Source organism: Corvus kubaryi, unplaced genomic scaffold (genome assembly GCF_017639235.1).
Source record: "Corvus kubaryi isolate FWS band 111438036 unplaced genomic scaffold, C.kubaryi_AGA036_p1.0 71, whole genome shotgun sequence".
NCBI lineage: Eukaryota > Metazoa > Chordata > Aves > Passeriformes > Corvidae > Corvus > Corvus kubaryi.
Window position 1 is genome coordinate 2022350 of NW_024582059.1, and position 17992 is coordinate 2040341.

General features: G+C 39.2%; 1 protein-coding gene across 1 annotated transcript in view; it reads right to left on the bottom strand.

Annotated features, from left to right (window-relative positions):
* Window positions 1-463: 463 nt before the first annotated feature.
* The window catches only part of PPA2 (inorganic pyrophosphatase 2), a 34633-nt gene continuing 17104 nt past the window's right edge, over window positions 464-17992 (bottom strand). The window contains exons 7-12 of the mRNA XM_042049601.1: window positions 16827-16953; window positions 9144-9271; window positions 7271-7356; window positions 6197-6266; window positions 1685-1724; window positions 464-650 (exon numbers count right to left, since the gene is read on the bottom strand). Coding sequence (XP_041905535.1) covers window positions 622-650; window positions 1685-1724; window positions 6197-6266; window positions 7271-7356; window positions 9144-9271; window positions 16827-16953 — 480 coding nt within the window. The 3' untranslated portion in view covers window positions 464-621. The remainder of the gene's footprint in view (window positions 651-1684; window positions 1725-6196; window positions 6267-7270; window positions 7357-9143; window positions 9272-16826; window positions 16954-17992) is intronic.

The following is a 17992-nucleotide window of genomic DNA, read 5'->3' on the forward strand; positions in this document are numbered from 1 at the left end:
CCTTACTTCAACTGTTATGGCATTAGCCCTTCCTAGTTGAATTAATCTTTGGAGGAATGTTGTATTTTTTTAAAAGCAAGTATGCTGTGTCCCTAACTCTATGAAGCCTGCAGAGACAACTGGGCACAAAAGCGAATGCAACTTGGGAAACAGTCACCTATCAAAGAACGTGGTAAACTCCTAAGCCTCATACATAAAGATTACCGTTGACTTGAAACAGATTACAGTCAGGGTGGCCAGAAAAGCCCTGAGACAAAAATTAGCACCATCTGCTCTGCACCCAATGGCTTGATTATTCCAGAATCTGGAGAACAGGGTTGAAGACAACTTATCTCTCATCTCATTTGGTATGCTTCATGAGTGGATAAGCACAGTTCTGGAGTTCTGAGATTCAGAAACAAGCAAGCAAGCAAGCCCCTCCTCTTCCCTCTGCTCCACCCTACACAGACATAGAAAGGAAACATTCATTTTGTAATGGCAGTGTTTATTTACATGAGAGAAGGTTTACACAAGTTGAAAAGTTGTTTCAACAGGAATCCAACAATCAAGTGCTTTTGCCAGTCTTCAAAAAAAGGGATGACTTTTAAGATTTGATGATGCACTTTCAGAAGACCTTGATGATCACTTGGGAAAAAAGTACCAGGAATCAACTAAAACAAACAAAAAAATTACAAGAGTGACATTAGTTCTATACAACCAGCCATACACAAACACTTGAAAAAACAACATTCTGCCCTTCTAGCTACCTTCCCTCCCATAACAATACTGCTGTGTCAGCTCTATCCCCACCCTGTGAAAAGCATGGCCTCAAAATCGTATCTGTTCATTTTAACAGTTTGGCTGAAACAATCCTGCAACAAATTACAACATTGTTGTGACCATCCCTGGAAAACATCAAGGATCAGGCAGATTATGTTCAGTTGTCTGTCAGAGGTCTGAGATCTAATACTTTGGAAAATAAATGCTATTTATTGGCATGCCATATAAAGGCAAATGGAATGCAACTTGCTTTCCCATGACATGGGCTACACAGATGTTGTTTCTCAAACAGTTTGGAACTCGGCTCATGACTAAGTTTAACTTAATATTTCTGTAATTCCCTCCATCTCAAAAAGCACGTATGTCTTCTCTATAGTTCTTGCCAGTAGAAAAATCTTTTTTTAAAGTAATTAAAACTGAAAATGTAGGATGCATTCTTATTTCTTAAAGAAAAACACATGTTCTGTTAACATGAAAAATAGTCGTAACAGTGAAAAGATAAAATTTTGTCTTTAGAACTTACACTTGAAGAGTAGGTAATGGTTATGTCAGTTTTAGGAAAAGGAGCTATTTATTTGGTTAGTTAGCTACTGTTAGGAATAACAAAACCTAAGGCAAAGCAACCTATCTCCTTTAAAAAGGATAAATGTGATGCATTTGCCTTGCACAATCAGTAAGAGAAAAATTTTGTCTTATCTTTTTTTGTGGACTACACTTTCACTCAAAAGTAACCTTCTCCCACAAACCATCTATGAATTTCTGTTCATGTTCCATTTAACAGAAGACAGGCAATACCATACGACAGGATGTAACTTCTATCATTTAGATATACACGAAACTGCCTTTTTTCAACAAAACAGTTTTCATGTCAATTTTTAAAGTCAGCAATTAAGAGAAGTCACATGACATCTAAGAAAAAAGATACCTTCTGGGGAAACAGAATCTCCATTCATAAATGCTGGTGCCTAAAAAAGAGAAAAAAAAAAAAAAAGAAAGGGAAAACCCCCCAAACCAATATATCAGTATTTACTTAAGGTTTCACAGACAGCACCCAAACTCAAAGGCATTTTAATGCTCAAGTCAAGAGATATTAACAAAACCAGAACTTTCTGTTGTCCCCCCAGGGCAATATTCTACCTTGCAGCTTTCTCACCCCCATTCTCACCCCCACTGTACAAATTTCTTTGCTGCTCATAAATGACAAAGCAAGCACATGAACGATGAGTGACAGATTGAGAATAACAGGATTTGTTGTTTACTAACTGCTGCACAGTTACTACACATTTCACTATCAGGTATGCATGTGAATACATACACACACAATTTATATTAAACACACGCAAACAATTTAAAATAAAAGTGTGATGATACTCTTTTACAATTCCATTTCAACAGAATAATTCAGTCCTCTGGAAAGTGACCATTTGTTTTAAAATTCAGGTCTGGCATTTCAAAGCTGGATATGCCACTATTCGATCACAGTAGTGCACAGCCTGTCTTGTCCTGTAACTTAAAAGGCAAAATTAAAGATGCTTTTAATGTATCTGGAATCACCCTGCCGCACGATGAGGATGCAACCATTTTCCACTGTCCTTCCTTAGCACAGCAGCACTCGGGCTGAGCTGCACTGATGTGACACAGCCTGCCTGCATCTGAGCACGCACAAGGCCCTGAACACTGAAGAGCAGAACAAAGCCTGTGAGGAGGGAAGGGAGAAGCAGGATTCTTCTTCCCCATTTACCCAGGGTAATTACCAGCACAGGGGGGCTATGTGACTGGTCTGAAAGGAGGTACCAGTATGACAAACATAACCCATATCACCAGACTATCCCTTCTCTTTCCAGCAAAACCCAAGCTTTATTTCATAAAGCAGGGAGAACCAGGGGTCGCCATGTACAAGCAGATGCCTGCCACTTCTGGGATAATTCCTCAAAAAGCTTGAGATAAGGACTCAGTATTTTCCTACCAGGGCCAGATCAAAATCCCATCCCACTGAACCAGCAATCTCTTCACTACACAACACTTTCATCTGGAACACCATTTAAAAACCAAATAAATGAATTCATTAATAAAAATATACTCCAGACTAACAACCCCACCAACCTTTTGTTTCACGACTGGCCACTGTACAGAAAATTCTACCTTTACTAAATCCCAAATGGAAATGTCTTCACAGAAAGCATGTAGGGAGAAAGGCAGTCAACAAACTTTCCTGCTTAGATCTGAGTTATTCAAAACACGTTAGTAAATATACAGATTCAAATTTGGTTGGAGATTTTTTTAAATTATCAGGAAAAGTCAAATATTTTCCCCTGTAAAACACTGTTCTGCTTTTTATCAAAAGAGACATCATCTAGCAAAGCTTTCCTAGTTCACTTTCCAGTATTATAAGGAGAGAATTATGTGATGAGTCTGAGAAACACTGCTCTACTAGCTATATATAGATTGTCTTGGAGATTTTCCAACTTCCAAAGTCCTCAGCAGCTTCTTCACAGAGCAAGCAATTCTTAGGATTAATATTAAACAAAGGCTTGGCTTGACTTGACTGGTCAGTTTTACAGATGGCAACACTTAAAAGCCTGAAATAAACAGTGTATCTTAGCACTAACACATTCATCTACAAAGCTCTATTCCTCCTGGGTTTGTGTGCAACATATACTGGAGCTGAGACAGAGATGAAACAACTTTCAGAGCCTAGAGAACGTGAGAGATTTTCACCATGTAGTGTTAAAATTCAACTAGATTTGTAGTTGCAGGGGTCTGGCGTAATTTTGGCTGGTTCAAAAGTTCAGTATGTGCTCTTATTATATGCACAGATTCTCTTCTATCTCTTTGGAACTGACTGGTCATGGCAATTCACCTGCTGTGGAATCATTCTTAGTTTGCCCCCAGTACAAATGACAGTACACATGCCAACCATCTAGAAACTCACTCAGTGGAGTGGAAATTCCCCAACCCAGACAAGCCATTCTAGTTCCCCATCTGTAAAGTAACAAAAGGTCAAATAATTCTGAAATCAACTGGACTATCTTGGGAACTACCCAGTCAAAATCTATAGGAAATTCTGATTAGTACACACTAGATAAGCATTTGGTAAGGATTTGAATGTTTTCCATTTGGTTCTGTTACAGTTCTCTTGCTCACCATGAAAACTGAGTGTTGCCTTTTTGGTGTCTTCTTTGGGGTTTTCTTGTTTTGTTTTTTGAAAACTCAATATATCTGATTTAAGGTAATTAAATTACCAGCTCAAAGGTGCTGCAACTAGAATCTGGAAAAAGAATTGTAGGGAACCAGTTCTCACTGCAGAAGTATCTCAGAAATTTTGCAGTAGCTGAAATACATTTCTCACTGTACTTCTATACAAGATCTCTGCTTCAGCTTTCATTATTTTGTTTTTATCCAGGAGCTAATAGATGGATATAAATGAGAAGAAAACGTATCTGCTTTTAGTTTAAATTAAAAAAAAACCAACAAAAACCCAAACAAAACCCCCTGCAAACACAGGCAGCTTTCATTTGAAATCACCACAGCCATTAAAATTCTGCAGCCAACACTCACGTAGTTACACTTCAGTGTGAAAGAGATGAATGTCTGACAACCAAAGCATGCAGTGTAGTGTACTAGACAAAAAGATACCTGCTTAAAATGTGCAAGTCAACTTCCCTGCTTATATTTAGAGTTCAACTGTCCACAGTTCCTATTTCAAGGCCATTTTACTTTTTTTCGTGCTTGCAGATTGGCAATTGCATGCAGCATGAACAGTATTTAATAGAGTATTGCATATTTTCCCTGTCTGGAAAGCACCAAGAGGCAGCACCCTGCAAAGACGTAATTAAAATACTTAGACTGAACTGAAACAGAATGATGGAAAGGAGAATGTGGAAACAACTTCACAAAAACACTATCATTTAAAGAAAAGAAGGTGAGGCACAAAAAAAGACAGGAAGTGATACTATTTGATTAGAAGGGAAGCTTTCATAATAAAAAAGGCACTAGTTTGATACAAGGTATCTATTTTATGAACTGATTTTACTAACTTCCTCCCCTCCCCAAAAACCACGGGAAAAAAAAGATTTGTTATTGAGAAACAAAATAAGGCATAGTGCTGATTTAGTAATTATTTACCCTGTATGCCTCAAAGTACAAAGAGCAGAGAATGCAAAAGGAAATACTCCTTAGCACATTTGTCACCATTCAAATACACTTGGATTTGAAGTTTTAGGTGCATTTAAAGACTCATTAAAGTTATCGTAAATTTGAAAGTACAGAGGAGGTAAATACTTGCTTATAGCTGTGACTGACATGTCTAAAAACATATTTGAATTCCAAACTGAGTTTTTCTTTCATTTCAAACTTACAGTTTCATTAATCAATATTCACAAAAACCACAGAGGTAGTTTTAAAGAAGTGCTCAAAGCAAGGTATCTGAATAGGAAAAAGTTTGGTCTGACACATCTTTATGACTTAAACCAACATTTCTTTGCAACTGACAGTCTTATTTGCTTGTGACAAAACAGCATCCAGGACAACACATTCTTACTAGAAATGCTGCTGGAATGTTAACTGCACAGACAGTGGATGGCGTGTCCTTTGACACCTGAACTTGCATCATTAACTGTGACTGTTGAGGCGAAACACTGGGTGCCCTGGCAGCCAGGCACATGTGCAAAACACCTGCTGCACTCATGTGGTCACGAGTACAGGCTCAATCACAGCGTATGTTACAAAAGGGAAAGTAATACTTGGGGGCACTTTTCTCCATGTAATTTCCAGTAACCTTGCTTAATTTCTGGCATCCAAACTAGCATATTTTAAAATGGAAAAAATTCTCCTCCACTAACATTTGCACATGAAAGCATCAAACATGCAGGACATTTTTCTTGCCTGAACAGGAAAGCTGCATGTTTTAATTTTTTGTTAATTTTCAGAATATGACAGGTATTCCTTAAGAAACATTCAAATAAGCATCCCTCTCTCCTACAGCATTGCATTTAATTATGCAAGTAGACAAACAAAGGATCTGTTTAGTGATTAGGGACTACAGTCAGCTAGTCAATGAGTTCTGACACTGGGTGGTAACTCATGGCAACAGGGGAGACAGAGAAGACAGCAGGCTAGATACAAAAACAGCGGTCCATCTTGCTATTCAGGATCAGAAGAAATAGCATTGCAGAGGGAGAAAAAAAAACAAACAAAAAAAACTCCACCAGAACAGTAATGAATCTGCCAGAAAGCATAAATGGACCACTGCAATGAAAGGTTTATATCACAATGCTTACATTTCCCTCACAACCTTTATGCTCCTCCTTTTACTCAAATTTTTGCTTAAGGACCATTTCGGTTCAGCTGCTTTATTTCAGTTTTGGAGCTCTGAATAATCTTTTCCAATTAATCATTTAAAAAAAAGAGGGGGTGGAAAAAAAGTAAATATCCTTACTGACTGCACAATCGATCGGGCATCCTCATCACTGCAACAAAATGGGCTACCACTCACCAGAACATTTGTGCTGAAAAATAAAATTAAAAACATGCTTTATCAACATCAGTGGACAAGAGCCACACACAATTAAGTACTTATGGAAAAAAACACCATCACATATAGGGCTCAGAAATGTGTATCTGCAAGAAATAAGGAAGCCAAAACCACAAAGTAATGCTGGAAGGAACAGGTGTGTGGAAGGGTGTTGTTTCTTTGATCTTGAGGAGGTGTCTAGGCTGTGTATTCTGTATTAATGCAAGCAGTGCTCATACTCAGTGCTTCTGGCTGCTAGCTTGGGTACAGTGAAGAGAACCACAGTCAAGAAACTAAATCCCCCCAAGAAGTCAGCAGAAATAAACTGGCACTTCCCAAGGGAGTTGAGGAACACCTAGATGGCTAGCAGAGATGATGTGAGGTATACCCCATCTCTTGTGCCTTGAAGGATGGCCAGATTCTGTGGCAGATCGTGGAAGTAACAGCATGTTACTTCAGCAACCTACCTGCAGTATCTAATAAGAAGGAAAAACAGGCAAAAATTCTGCTCCTACATAAAGCAGCAGATACCTGTAGTATTTCCAGACAAACTCTGGCACCACATCCTTTGCAGAAATGTTTCCCTATGAATCTATATCCTTTCACACTGAAAATGAGTTTGATCATGAGTTTTTAAGGTCCTACAGAATAAACTGCACAAACTTCAACTCCCCAAAGCAACAGAATGAACAGTGATAAGAGGACCAAGATTCTCCCAAAATGATTCTGAACAAACACACTGGGGCCATTTCCCAAATGCTGAAGTAATGCCACATCGATGTAATCAATATATTTCTGGAACCACTTACCAGTAAATCATCATCATACAGGGTGCAATTAGTCAATCATGCTCTATTATCAATTATCAATCAAACCCATGAGTATTCCTGTCATCTCAAATTGAAAAAAAATCTAAGCAGTTCATGGACAGCTGCAACATGTTGAATAGCACCAGTACTAGCACAATATGAAGAGCAAGAGATGTGGCTGGATACTTACCACTTTATAGTACCTCCATCAACTTTTTTATGAAGCAAAGCTTTCCAGTGTTCATGGGTAGATTTAATAATTTCAACAGCAAAATCCTAGTTTATGACAAGGAAAGTTTTGTAAATTAAAATGTTATTAAACAGAAAAAAACCCATAGAACTAGTTTATTAAAACATACTATTTCACATATTTTAAGGCACCTCCTTTAAGGCCTCATTAAATTTCTGGAGAAATTTACACACTTTTTATGAAAAGAAACAAACTTCACTATTTGTCAAATATACTGGCAACACATTCAGGACTTTCCCTCAGTCTGCAGCCAGAAAACACGAGTGCTACATGAAAGAAATGAAAACAGCACTAGATGCTAAGGAGATCCCTACTGCTATAGAAAACTGTACCAGGCCCTAAATGGGATCAAGTGTGTGAGCTATGACTCCACCCTTACAGATGCAGGTCAGGGTCAGAGTTAGGGTTTCCCCTCTAGTGGCAAAGTTTGCATTTACTTCATTAATGCCCAATCATATACCTAAGCATTTGCAAGAATGTAACATGTCAGCTGCTTAGCAGTTTCTGCTTCTTTAAAATAAAAATAATATTTGGGGTGAGGTTGGGATGAGAAAGCTTCCAAAAATTAAAAGTAAAATAAGCCCTCGGTGTCCAGATGATGACTGCTAGACTTGCAAAAAGCTGCCAACTGAACATTCACATTTGTTAACAAGGAGTGACTTGGAAAAGTGCCACTGGAACATTGTGAACTTCACCAGAGCTGCTGGAGCACAGCCACAGCCGCCTCGCCACATCCTGGGTCTCTAGAAATGCTTGAGAATGATTTAAGTGCTCCAAACCAGCTATCTCAGGGCATTTAGTGCCACCAGGCTGAACTCCAATGGCCTGACAGGGATACGCAGCTCTACTGTAACTTTACAGAGCAGGAAAACCTCTAAGAGCAGTTCCTGGGAGAACAGGGGAGAGATCAGGTTATCAAGCCTTACAACTCCACATCTGATTGATTTAAGAGACAGTTTTAGTGCAGAGGGGACTCAGGGCATTTCTTTAACCAGACAAAACATGTAAAGTTGCCTGTGCTGGTTAGAAGGCATCATGTAACTTTGATAGCACCCTGCAAGGCAGAACTGGCTGACACATGGACATCATTCATGAGCAACTTGTGGTTCTCTGCCAAGAATAATCTACACAGAGTGTGCAATACACAGGTTGCAAAGCAATTTTACTCAAATCACATCCAATTTCTCTGGAAAATCCAGGTATTTCCTTCAACGAGATCTATTCCCTGGTCCAATCTCCTTTCAAACACTGGCCATTTTTACTGTAGTTTAAAAGACATTCATTTTTTTCTAAAAAAAAAAAAAGGGAAAATAATTTTTCAGCCTTCAAGCCAAACGCTTCAAATGTTTTTACACAGAATTACCAGAAAAACGTGTACCTTGAGCAAATACCAAAGATGAAAAAACCTGCAACCCATTGTCTTAAACTGCATACCCTTAAAAAAAAAGTCAGAAAAATTTACCAGTAGGACTGAAAGAACACCTGAAAACACAAACTGTTCATTATTCTGACATGGAGAATGAAAATGCTTTGAAAAACACCTACACACACACAGATGCATGTGCAAATCTCATCAGGATTAGGGCTAAATGGTTTTTTTTGCAAGCTTTCTTTAATGACCTATGCATTTTCCCTGAATAAAATGGAAGGCAGCAAACATTATTTAATCCTAGCCTAATAAATTTTATGCAAAAGTCTCTCCTATCAAAATTCTTTTTGTTAAACCTCCTCCTTTAACATTCCAAAAATTCTAGGATGTATTATAGAGGCCACGTGATAGAATGATGCATTTTTAATTTTGCATTATCTTCACCTTGTCTTTAAATTCTCCATCAAAAGCAAAGTGATTTTCCGGTTTACCATCAGGGACTTTGTATAACTGAAACCAGTCAAGTGTAGCCTCAAGATAACCTGGTTTGTGCTTCTTGAGATCATCGATATCTGCAGGTTAAAAAGATTTTAAAAATAAATAAATAAGGACTGATCATTTTTACTCACAGGTTTCATAACATTAATTTTTTAAAGTTTCCTAAAGGATCTGCAGCAATTTGATTTCACTGAGTACTTTCAAAGTCATTAGTAAACTTTATTACATTAGCTGCCCATAGTTTGCACCTTATGGTTTCATGGTTTCAGAACCACACTAAGCAGGTGAACCAGTCATCTCCTGCCCTTCATTAATTAAGACCCAAAGGTACAATGAATCAAAGGACCATATTTGTGACAGACGAACACAATTCCATATTTATCTCAGTAGGTACCTCTTGCAATACCTAGGTTATTCACTGAGGCATTTTTTCCCTCCAGCAACTGCAGGGGCTACAAGCATTTTTTGATAATGAAAAGAATAGCTATAAAAACAATTTCAACACATGGATCTTTAAACCAGCACCTCTAAACAAAATACAGGCTTGACTTGTCAACCTTATATTAAAAGGCATCCTTTTGCTCACATTAGTTCCAAATTCATCCCCTTCAAAACAAGACAGACACATGCCAGGAGCTCTAAATGTTAACTTTACTGATAACCTTGTGGTATCTGCATATTCACAGTCATAAACAATTCTACCTCTACCTCTATAATTCCAATGTAGAAAGATGTGACAAGACACAAAGAGGAATGTATGCCATTTATGGGACACCCTTGTGAGGCAAAGATGAACACTGCCATGGTGTGTACAGAGAGATGAAACATCACAATCATTCTGCTTGAAGACTATCCTGCCATATTAACAATGCAGTTTGGGATCTTACACCCTTTTCCTGCTGGGCATATCAAATTTTAACAGGCTGTCCTTTGAGACCACCACCACTTCTGTCACTTGCAACAGTGTGGTCCCATCAACCCCTTGACAAATTAACTCTCTGGCAACATGTTCACATGGAAAAGCTTTCAACACTTTTGTACTTATTTTGATACAATAAAGGATATTGTCCTTCCCGGAAGCCACATAATTTGTAACTGGTGTAATCTTCTGTTTCCTTTCCACAGTCACTTCTGATGGAAACGGGAGCTGACTTTTTACTGCTGTAGTCTACCAACTACTTCATAACCTCACTCTGCTCAGGCCACCTTCCATGGCGTTGCTCTCCTCTAGTGTTTTGCAAGTCACTCACTCATGTCTCCCTTCCTTATTCCTTCTTGCTCTCTCAATATTGCTTGGTTACTTCATTATCTTCTCCCACAGATATGGATCACTTAATGGCATCTGGTTGGCAGTGATTTCTGCTAAGATACTCTTCTGTCTATCCAGTCCTATAAAATCAGTTGCTTAGTCCATGGAATTGATACCTAGTCATGTGCTTCCCACCTTTAAGTGCCTAAACGTCTTCTTAAAATTTCATTGTGAACCTGAACAAGTACATTAAAGTATTTCTGAAGAGAACAGCAAAAGAAGAGAAAAGGTCTTGTGCTACAGACCATTCAATTCTCAGCAGACCACCAAGAGAGATGACATGTAGACTGAACTGGGAGGCCAGACCTATGTGAGAAGACATTCTGAGTGTTAACAGGCATGTCATAGATGCCACTCCCAAATTCCACTCTATTACCACTACCCAAAGAATAAAATATAAAACCTTGAAGAACCCTATGTACATTTTTGCTTTTGCTTTTGCACACACTTAACAGGGCTACGTGTTTATGGACTCAGAGTAAAACACATTTTGAACTTGGCTGCTGGCCATCTGTCTGTAGGAGATCAGGGAGTTTCACTGGCAGAATCCCAGAAAAAAGCAAGGCCACATAAGGCTGTGCTAGAGGCAGGTCTTCTAGTTGGAATACATATTTAAGAGCACAAGAAGCTTTTCACTAGGGTGGGTGGGCGAGACCAACCAAGAAGGAATGATTTAGAAAAGGGTGGGATCTTGGTTGGAGGCAGAATGCTTCATTTGGGCACTAATAAAACTGCAACTCCACTTCAAATTAGCTTCAGGACTCCAATGTATCATCCTGTTCTCTCCAAGCAAGAGAACATCCCTCCTCCAACTTGAGCCCATGTCATCTCCTCCTCTTGTGAGGTTTGAGTTCACAATATCTAACACTTGTTGAAGAGACAGTATCGCCTCAAGTCTGTAAAACAAACCAGGCTGCTGCAGCAGTTTCCTCGGCTCCCAGCAGTGGACAAACTCCAGACCTCCATCTCCAGACACTACTTAAATTCAAGCATACTTTCTCACACTGCTGCTCCTTTTTTCTGGTTCCAAACACCTCTCCTAACTCTGCTTCTCCATTCCCCCTACTTGGTTATTTGCCTTCTGCTCCCATAAAAACAGTTCATCAAGTGCTTTACAGTCTACTAACTGGCACATGGTACTCCTCCATCTGTTGTCCCTTACTTATAGGTTTTATTTATACTTATTTAAAAGGACTCAAATATTAGGATAGGCTTTGGGACAGACTTCCATTATCTCCTTATGATGGAGACTCTATCTTCATGGATAGAATCATCTCCCTGAATTTCACACTCTCTCTACTGGAAAATACCTTGCCTAAGTAAAATTACTAAACACAATCAGACTACAGCATTATATGGATGCCGTATATTCTGGTTTTGAGGACTTAAGAAGTGGGGCATTGGTTGCTTTTATTTCCTGGGCTCCTTGCAAGTTATTCTCCTTCATCCCTATGCTTCGCTATTCTTTACTATAAAGGACAGCTACTGAACATCAAATTAAATTCGAAAGCTTGAATTAAAAAAAAAGACTCTAGAACATCTGTATTATAATGGAAGTTGGTGGTAAGCAGATTAAGAAAGTGCAACAATGCAACAAAACAAACCCCCAAAAAGTATCAATGCTGTTGCTGTCAAGTCAGCACATAATACAAAATACAAGGAAAACAGAAGCTCTTGCATCACTCAACAGCCACCTCCCCAGTTCACTGAAAGTCACCATAGAAAAACTCGAAAGACAGTTTGTCTTCCACTGAAATCTAAACAGCCTCTTTGGGATATCGGGGGGAAAGGAGAAAAACCACACTCAGAAAAGAGAAATCAAGCAAAGAAAGTAAAAGAAAAGATCACAATAAGCAGTACAATCATTTACTACACTAGTATCTATAGAAGACAGCTACAAATTATTATGATTTTTAAAAAAGCAAACAACTTAGGTGTCTTTCCTGCAACACTGTTAAGACACTTTTTTCTGACCTTGACTGCTTATCTTCCCTTAGTGCTATGTACTCACACTGATGTCGAAAGCGGCAGGTTTGGGAGCAGCAAGCATGTACATGGCCCAAAGCAGTTTCATCTCTGCCAGCAAGCCCTGCTCCAAGTGGCAGAGCAGAAGGTCAGGCTCCCGCAGGTACATTATCAGCACATACCCACAGGGCTCTATGTGGGAATTTCTCTATACTGCCTGTGTACAACCATAGGTCTCATTTTTCTGGACACCAAAGTTAAGCACCAAGGGTTACGAAGAGACAGCAGATCACATTAAGCATTGCAGTTCAGTGTCCATAAGGAAAATCTCCAGAGGCTGGCACCAAGAAGTGCTGCTAGCTCTCTGTCAAGGGAGTGAGCCAATGTGAATGCAGATCCCAATTCTAGATGGCTTTACAGAACAGAGCAACAAAAGCATTTGTACAAAACTACCATTTTTAGTACAACAGATGCTGCTTCTTGCAAGCAAAGCTAAAACAACATGTTTGCAGCAAGCTTTCTAAACAAGGTCTGTGGGAAGAGAGGACATATGTTTTTAATAACATCTTATAAACATTTACAGGAAGCGGCAGCTACACTCCATATAAAGGCATTTGGTGTATTATGTGCAGGGGGTAGGAGGGGAGCCTTGGTACAGCTAATTAATTTCTTTATACTGAGCGCTTACACAAATCCACAACAAAGGTCTTCTGGGTCTCTGCTGCTTCTCTGTGAATAAACACACTCACATGCAAAGGTCTGTAAAAATATATGGTAGAAAATATCAAATATGCCTTAGTTTTGCCATTTAGGGTTTGATCACTTAACCCTATCTTGAGATGCGTATTGTAAAAGCAGCATGGCAACACAGCGCAGTTAACTGCACCAGTGCCAGCAAATGGCAGCACAATAAAGCCAGCAGACATCACCAACTGCTGTTGAATATCCTGGCATCTTTCCAGCGAGCAATGGCAGCAAAAATGGCTGCTAAGATTCCAGGCCAGTAAATCACCTCCAAAATGCCATCCAGCATATACGATTAGTCCAATTTGCTGAAGGAGGGCAAGATGACCTTTTGAAAGTCAGACTTCATAAGCTGCTTCAAACACAATTCCTGCTTCACCTGCCAGTGATTTTTAAAACCTCTTGTCCAATATGACGATGCCACATACATTTAGATCAAATCACAGCACAAAAGTGTCACTCATTCTTTCTGACCTGAAACTAGTAAAGCACATCAGATATACAAGTGAACTCCAATATATCAAATTCAATCCCATCTATGAGATAAGCAGACAAGCAACCTTTCCACTCCAAGAATTTACTTCTCCTCCTGCCTATTTTACAAAAAAAAAAAAGCAACAATAAAGAAAGCAACCAGGCCTATTACACCACCAAGATTTAGTGTTTCAGTCTGCAAGGAGCTTTTAGGTCCTTTCTCAGAGTTGCTTGGTCTGAAGTTGCTCTGCTGGTCCACTAATAGCCATCTGCCTAGCAACTGCCTGAGCAGAAACACAACAGCCACAAAGACAGATCTTATTGAAATAGGTAAGTCTGAAGACATCTAGCTGTAGTCTAAAAGAAACTTTCTCACACAGGTATCTGCATCTGACATACAGCTTGTATTTGGTGAGAGACTGTCCCCGAGCCCACCAGAATTAAGTGCTATTATTTCAAACAGGTTACCTTACAAAGCCAGTCCAAGAAGATGCTAAGTCCCTGCTACTCCTACTGATGACACAGTTCCCACTTAAACAGGTGCTAAGCATTGCTCATCATTCCTGGATACTGTCACTGTAAACAAGAGTTTCTCACTGCTCTGTGTGAAAGAGAGAGTTCTAGGCAGGGTTTCCAATTTAAGCCAGTATTATCAATAAATGCCTGCATGACACAGTCCAGTGGAGTGCTATGAATAAACAATGAGAAGGACTCAGAAGTTGTGACTTCTCAGTTCTGACTTCTGTGAAGTCTCAGAAAAATCAATTGTACTTATGAGAACGATCATGATCCTGGAAGAAGAATATCCCAGGTACCTGGGGTGTGCTTAAAGAGCAAGACGAGTTAACACATGGTGTGGGCTCAGGATGGGGTTTGCAAGTAATCACCACTCTGGTGTCTCAGAATTATCTTTTCCAAATGTTCACTGGGGGCTCTGCGCATACTAAGTTGAAAGCAAATGTGATGATTCTCAGTCCAGTTGGAAACGTTTAACAAATGATACAGAAGTGACTGGACAGGATTAGAAAGCAGCACTTAGCCTCATCTTCCCCAGGAGGCCACCTCCGTAACACAGCAGCACATCAATTACTGAGGGAGAGACCGGTTTTATCTGTAGCTGCCATCCCTTTATGCTGAAATAATTAACAACTTTGGGAAGGGGGAAAAACAAGTATAAAAGGACATATTGTACTGCCTGCTCCAACAGATTTGTTTGTTTTCAGACTGAAGAATGATTGCTGTTAAACACTGCAAGCCAGTCATGTTTTCTGAAAGCAGATGGGGGCTTTTTTTCTCCCCCTTTCCTTTCTTTTGTAAATCTTGGGCTGCAACTCCAATCCCAAAGGGAAATCATATTACACTGGATAAATGTTTCTACACTTCTCTGAATCTCAGGATAGTTCTCTTCTTGAAGTTTTGTACATATTCCTGATAAGAAATGCACACAGGAATCAACTACATGCAATGGTTTGCCCATTCCTCCCACTTCTTTTTCTTTTTTTTTTTTTTTTTAAAGACTAAAGGTCTTACTCCTCCCCTCCCAAATAAACTAAAGCTGTAATAGAGTTGAAATAAATCAGTCATTACCTGGGAGAAAAAACCCAACCAAACCAACCAAAACACCAGAGAGAGCTTTCAAACACGGACAGTTAACCCAATATAATAATAAATAATAAATAATACTGGAATAAACTGCCACAGTTTTGCCCCTACTTAGTAGACTCTTTCTGAATTTTTTTATCCACTTTTCTGACCACATTCTCTCAGAAATTGCTAGGGAGAAAAGGTACGTCTTTAAGCAGAACAGTGTCTAGAAATGAAGTGCTAATCACTTTTAAGTACTGACACTTATATTGCATTTTGCTGCACATTACAGAGTAGTTTAAATTGATACTGACATTAACAGCAAGCTATTACTTACTCTTTCCTTAAACTGACCTTCTTAATCTCTAACTGTCAAAGTAGTTAAAGAGTCATAAACACTATGTAGTAATTCATCTGCCCAATGATTTTAATCAGCATCAACCCAAGAGTTTCCTTTTCCTCATCTCTTCTTGTCCCCTTCTTTCCCCACAAGTCAAGTATTCTCCATGTGAAAGCAACCTGCAAGAAAACTGAGAATGAAGGGCTAGTCCAGTGACATACTTTACATTCAGAAACCATGAAAAAACCTCAATAGCTGAGAACCACAATTCCTTAAAAAGCTACTGGATTGTTCTATTCCTACAGAAAGGCCATTCCACACCTTGGTGCTCCCTACAAACAAAGAGCAGGCTCTCATTGTACGTACCTGATGGTATATATGGTTTTTGGTCTCCTAACAATCACTTTTAGACAAACCTCCTCACTTAATTCTCATGATTCCCAGTAATATTCCATTTGAGGAAGCAAACTTCCATTTATCCAGAGAAAAACTGCACTTTACCTGTACTGTAAAAACTTAACTTCCTGCAGTTTTAACACATCTGCAATCAAAGTTACACCTCGTGTTACTTGCATGGACACACTTTAGTATTCGAGCTTCATTTGGATACCAGAAGAATGATCACAGGGAGGACAAGTCTGAGCAGGATATTTCCCCCTGCACAGCTAGTCATCATCAAGGCTGATTAGGGTGAGCTGCATTAGCAGTTTACTTTGCAAATTTTCAAGCTAAAAGGTGAAACCTGATTGCTCATACTAAGCAACAAACTTTGGAAGCAATCCTCTTAAAAGTGGCAAGACATTGGAAATGCCTTTTCAGGATGAAACACAATGCCTGCAAATATAAAAGGAACAAACACTTTCAACAAGGAAAACAGTAGTGTAATACATAATGTAAGTGGGTAAATAGGCACTATTACACAGGAGATAAGCCTGTCACTTTTTTGGAGGTCACTTTCTAAGGCAGTTGTGCTTCAGACGTCAAAAGAATTTCTGCATGACGTCCTCTTGAAAATCCAAGCAAACCACTTTAAAAGTTTAGTGTGAAAGCACATATGCCCTCCTTGAAGGAAGCACCTGACTTAACAACAAGAAAAGAAAAGTCTCGCCTTTCCACTGTCTGCCTCTTCTTATCCTGGGTGGCCTAAACTCAGGTACCATTCTGCTGTGCAAGTTTCTGACATAACTGCATTAAGAAAGACAAAAATACTTGCCATGGATTTTCTGAGCTTCTGGGTCATCTGCACTGATGGCAATTATCTTCCAATCTGTCTCTCCTTCATCAACAAGACCTAAAACACCCAAGACCTTCACCTGAACAATCTCACCAGAAGAACGAATCTGAAACAGAACATAACGCCACAAAGATTTGGAAAACAACACACAGAATTTCTCTTTTACCTTACAAAAAAAATACTTTTACATTTTTGGCCAGCAGCCTATAACAGAATTGCAAGATAGATCTGCAAACCCAGTATACACCTATTTAGTATTCCTAGCCTTTCTCCCACCATTACTATTCTCCAAGCCTCAGCTCTCCAGCCAGCATTTATTTAACTAGACAAGTAGCTAAAAATGTCTTCCTTCCCTTTTACCCCAGTTCCCCCACACTTTCTTGGTCTTCCCCTCACCCTCCAAGTCAGAAGTGTCTCTTACTCATTTTTGAACTTCTTCCTGTCCCTTGACTCTCTACTTTTTCAACTCATGGTCCTAATTTCTCTCTTGCTATTCCTTCCTCTGGACTCCACAGAGGAAGGAATATAAATCCCAATATAAACACACAGCACTCCCCCAGAAATACCATCACAACAATTTTTGCATTTTCTTAAGAACCTTCTCCCTACCAGATAATATTGCCTTTTTAACTCTTTCTGGATCCCTTGAAATTCATCTTTAAGTTTCTTACCCCAAATAAAGTCACTTTTACTGAAGTCACCAGTTAAATTTCCCCTTACCTAAATATCCTATGAGATCCCTCTTTCAAACTCACCCATTTCATAACCCCATTTTTGATACACAGTATCACTCCATTCTTTGCTGCCTCTAGATATGCAGAATTTTCTTTCCATGAGCTAGACCCTTCCTTTATACCTACTAATGGTGTTTGCTGCACCTCTTTTTCATCCATCCACTCCATGGCTCATAACTCTGCATCACTGCAGCAGGTTCCTGTCTTCTCTAGAAAAGAGGATCTACTTCTGTTTGTACTCAGGAATAAACTCAAACTTACCTCCTTTGTGGGTCTGACTTTGTAATTTTAATGTGCATGATGCTGTCTTATCTCCTCATCTTTCAGCCACCTATTCCTAGCTCCAATACTGCTAACAGGGAAGAAGGAAATAAATCTTTTCCTTCCCCAAAAATCTTAACCCTCGCCTCC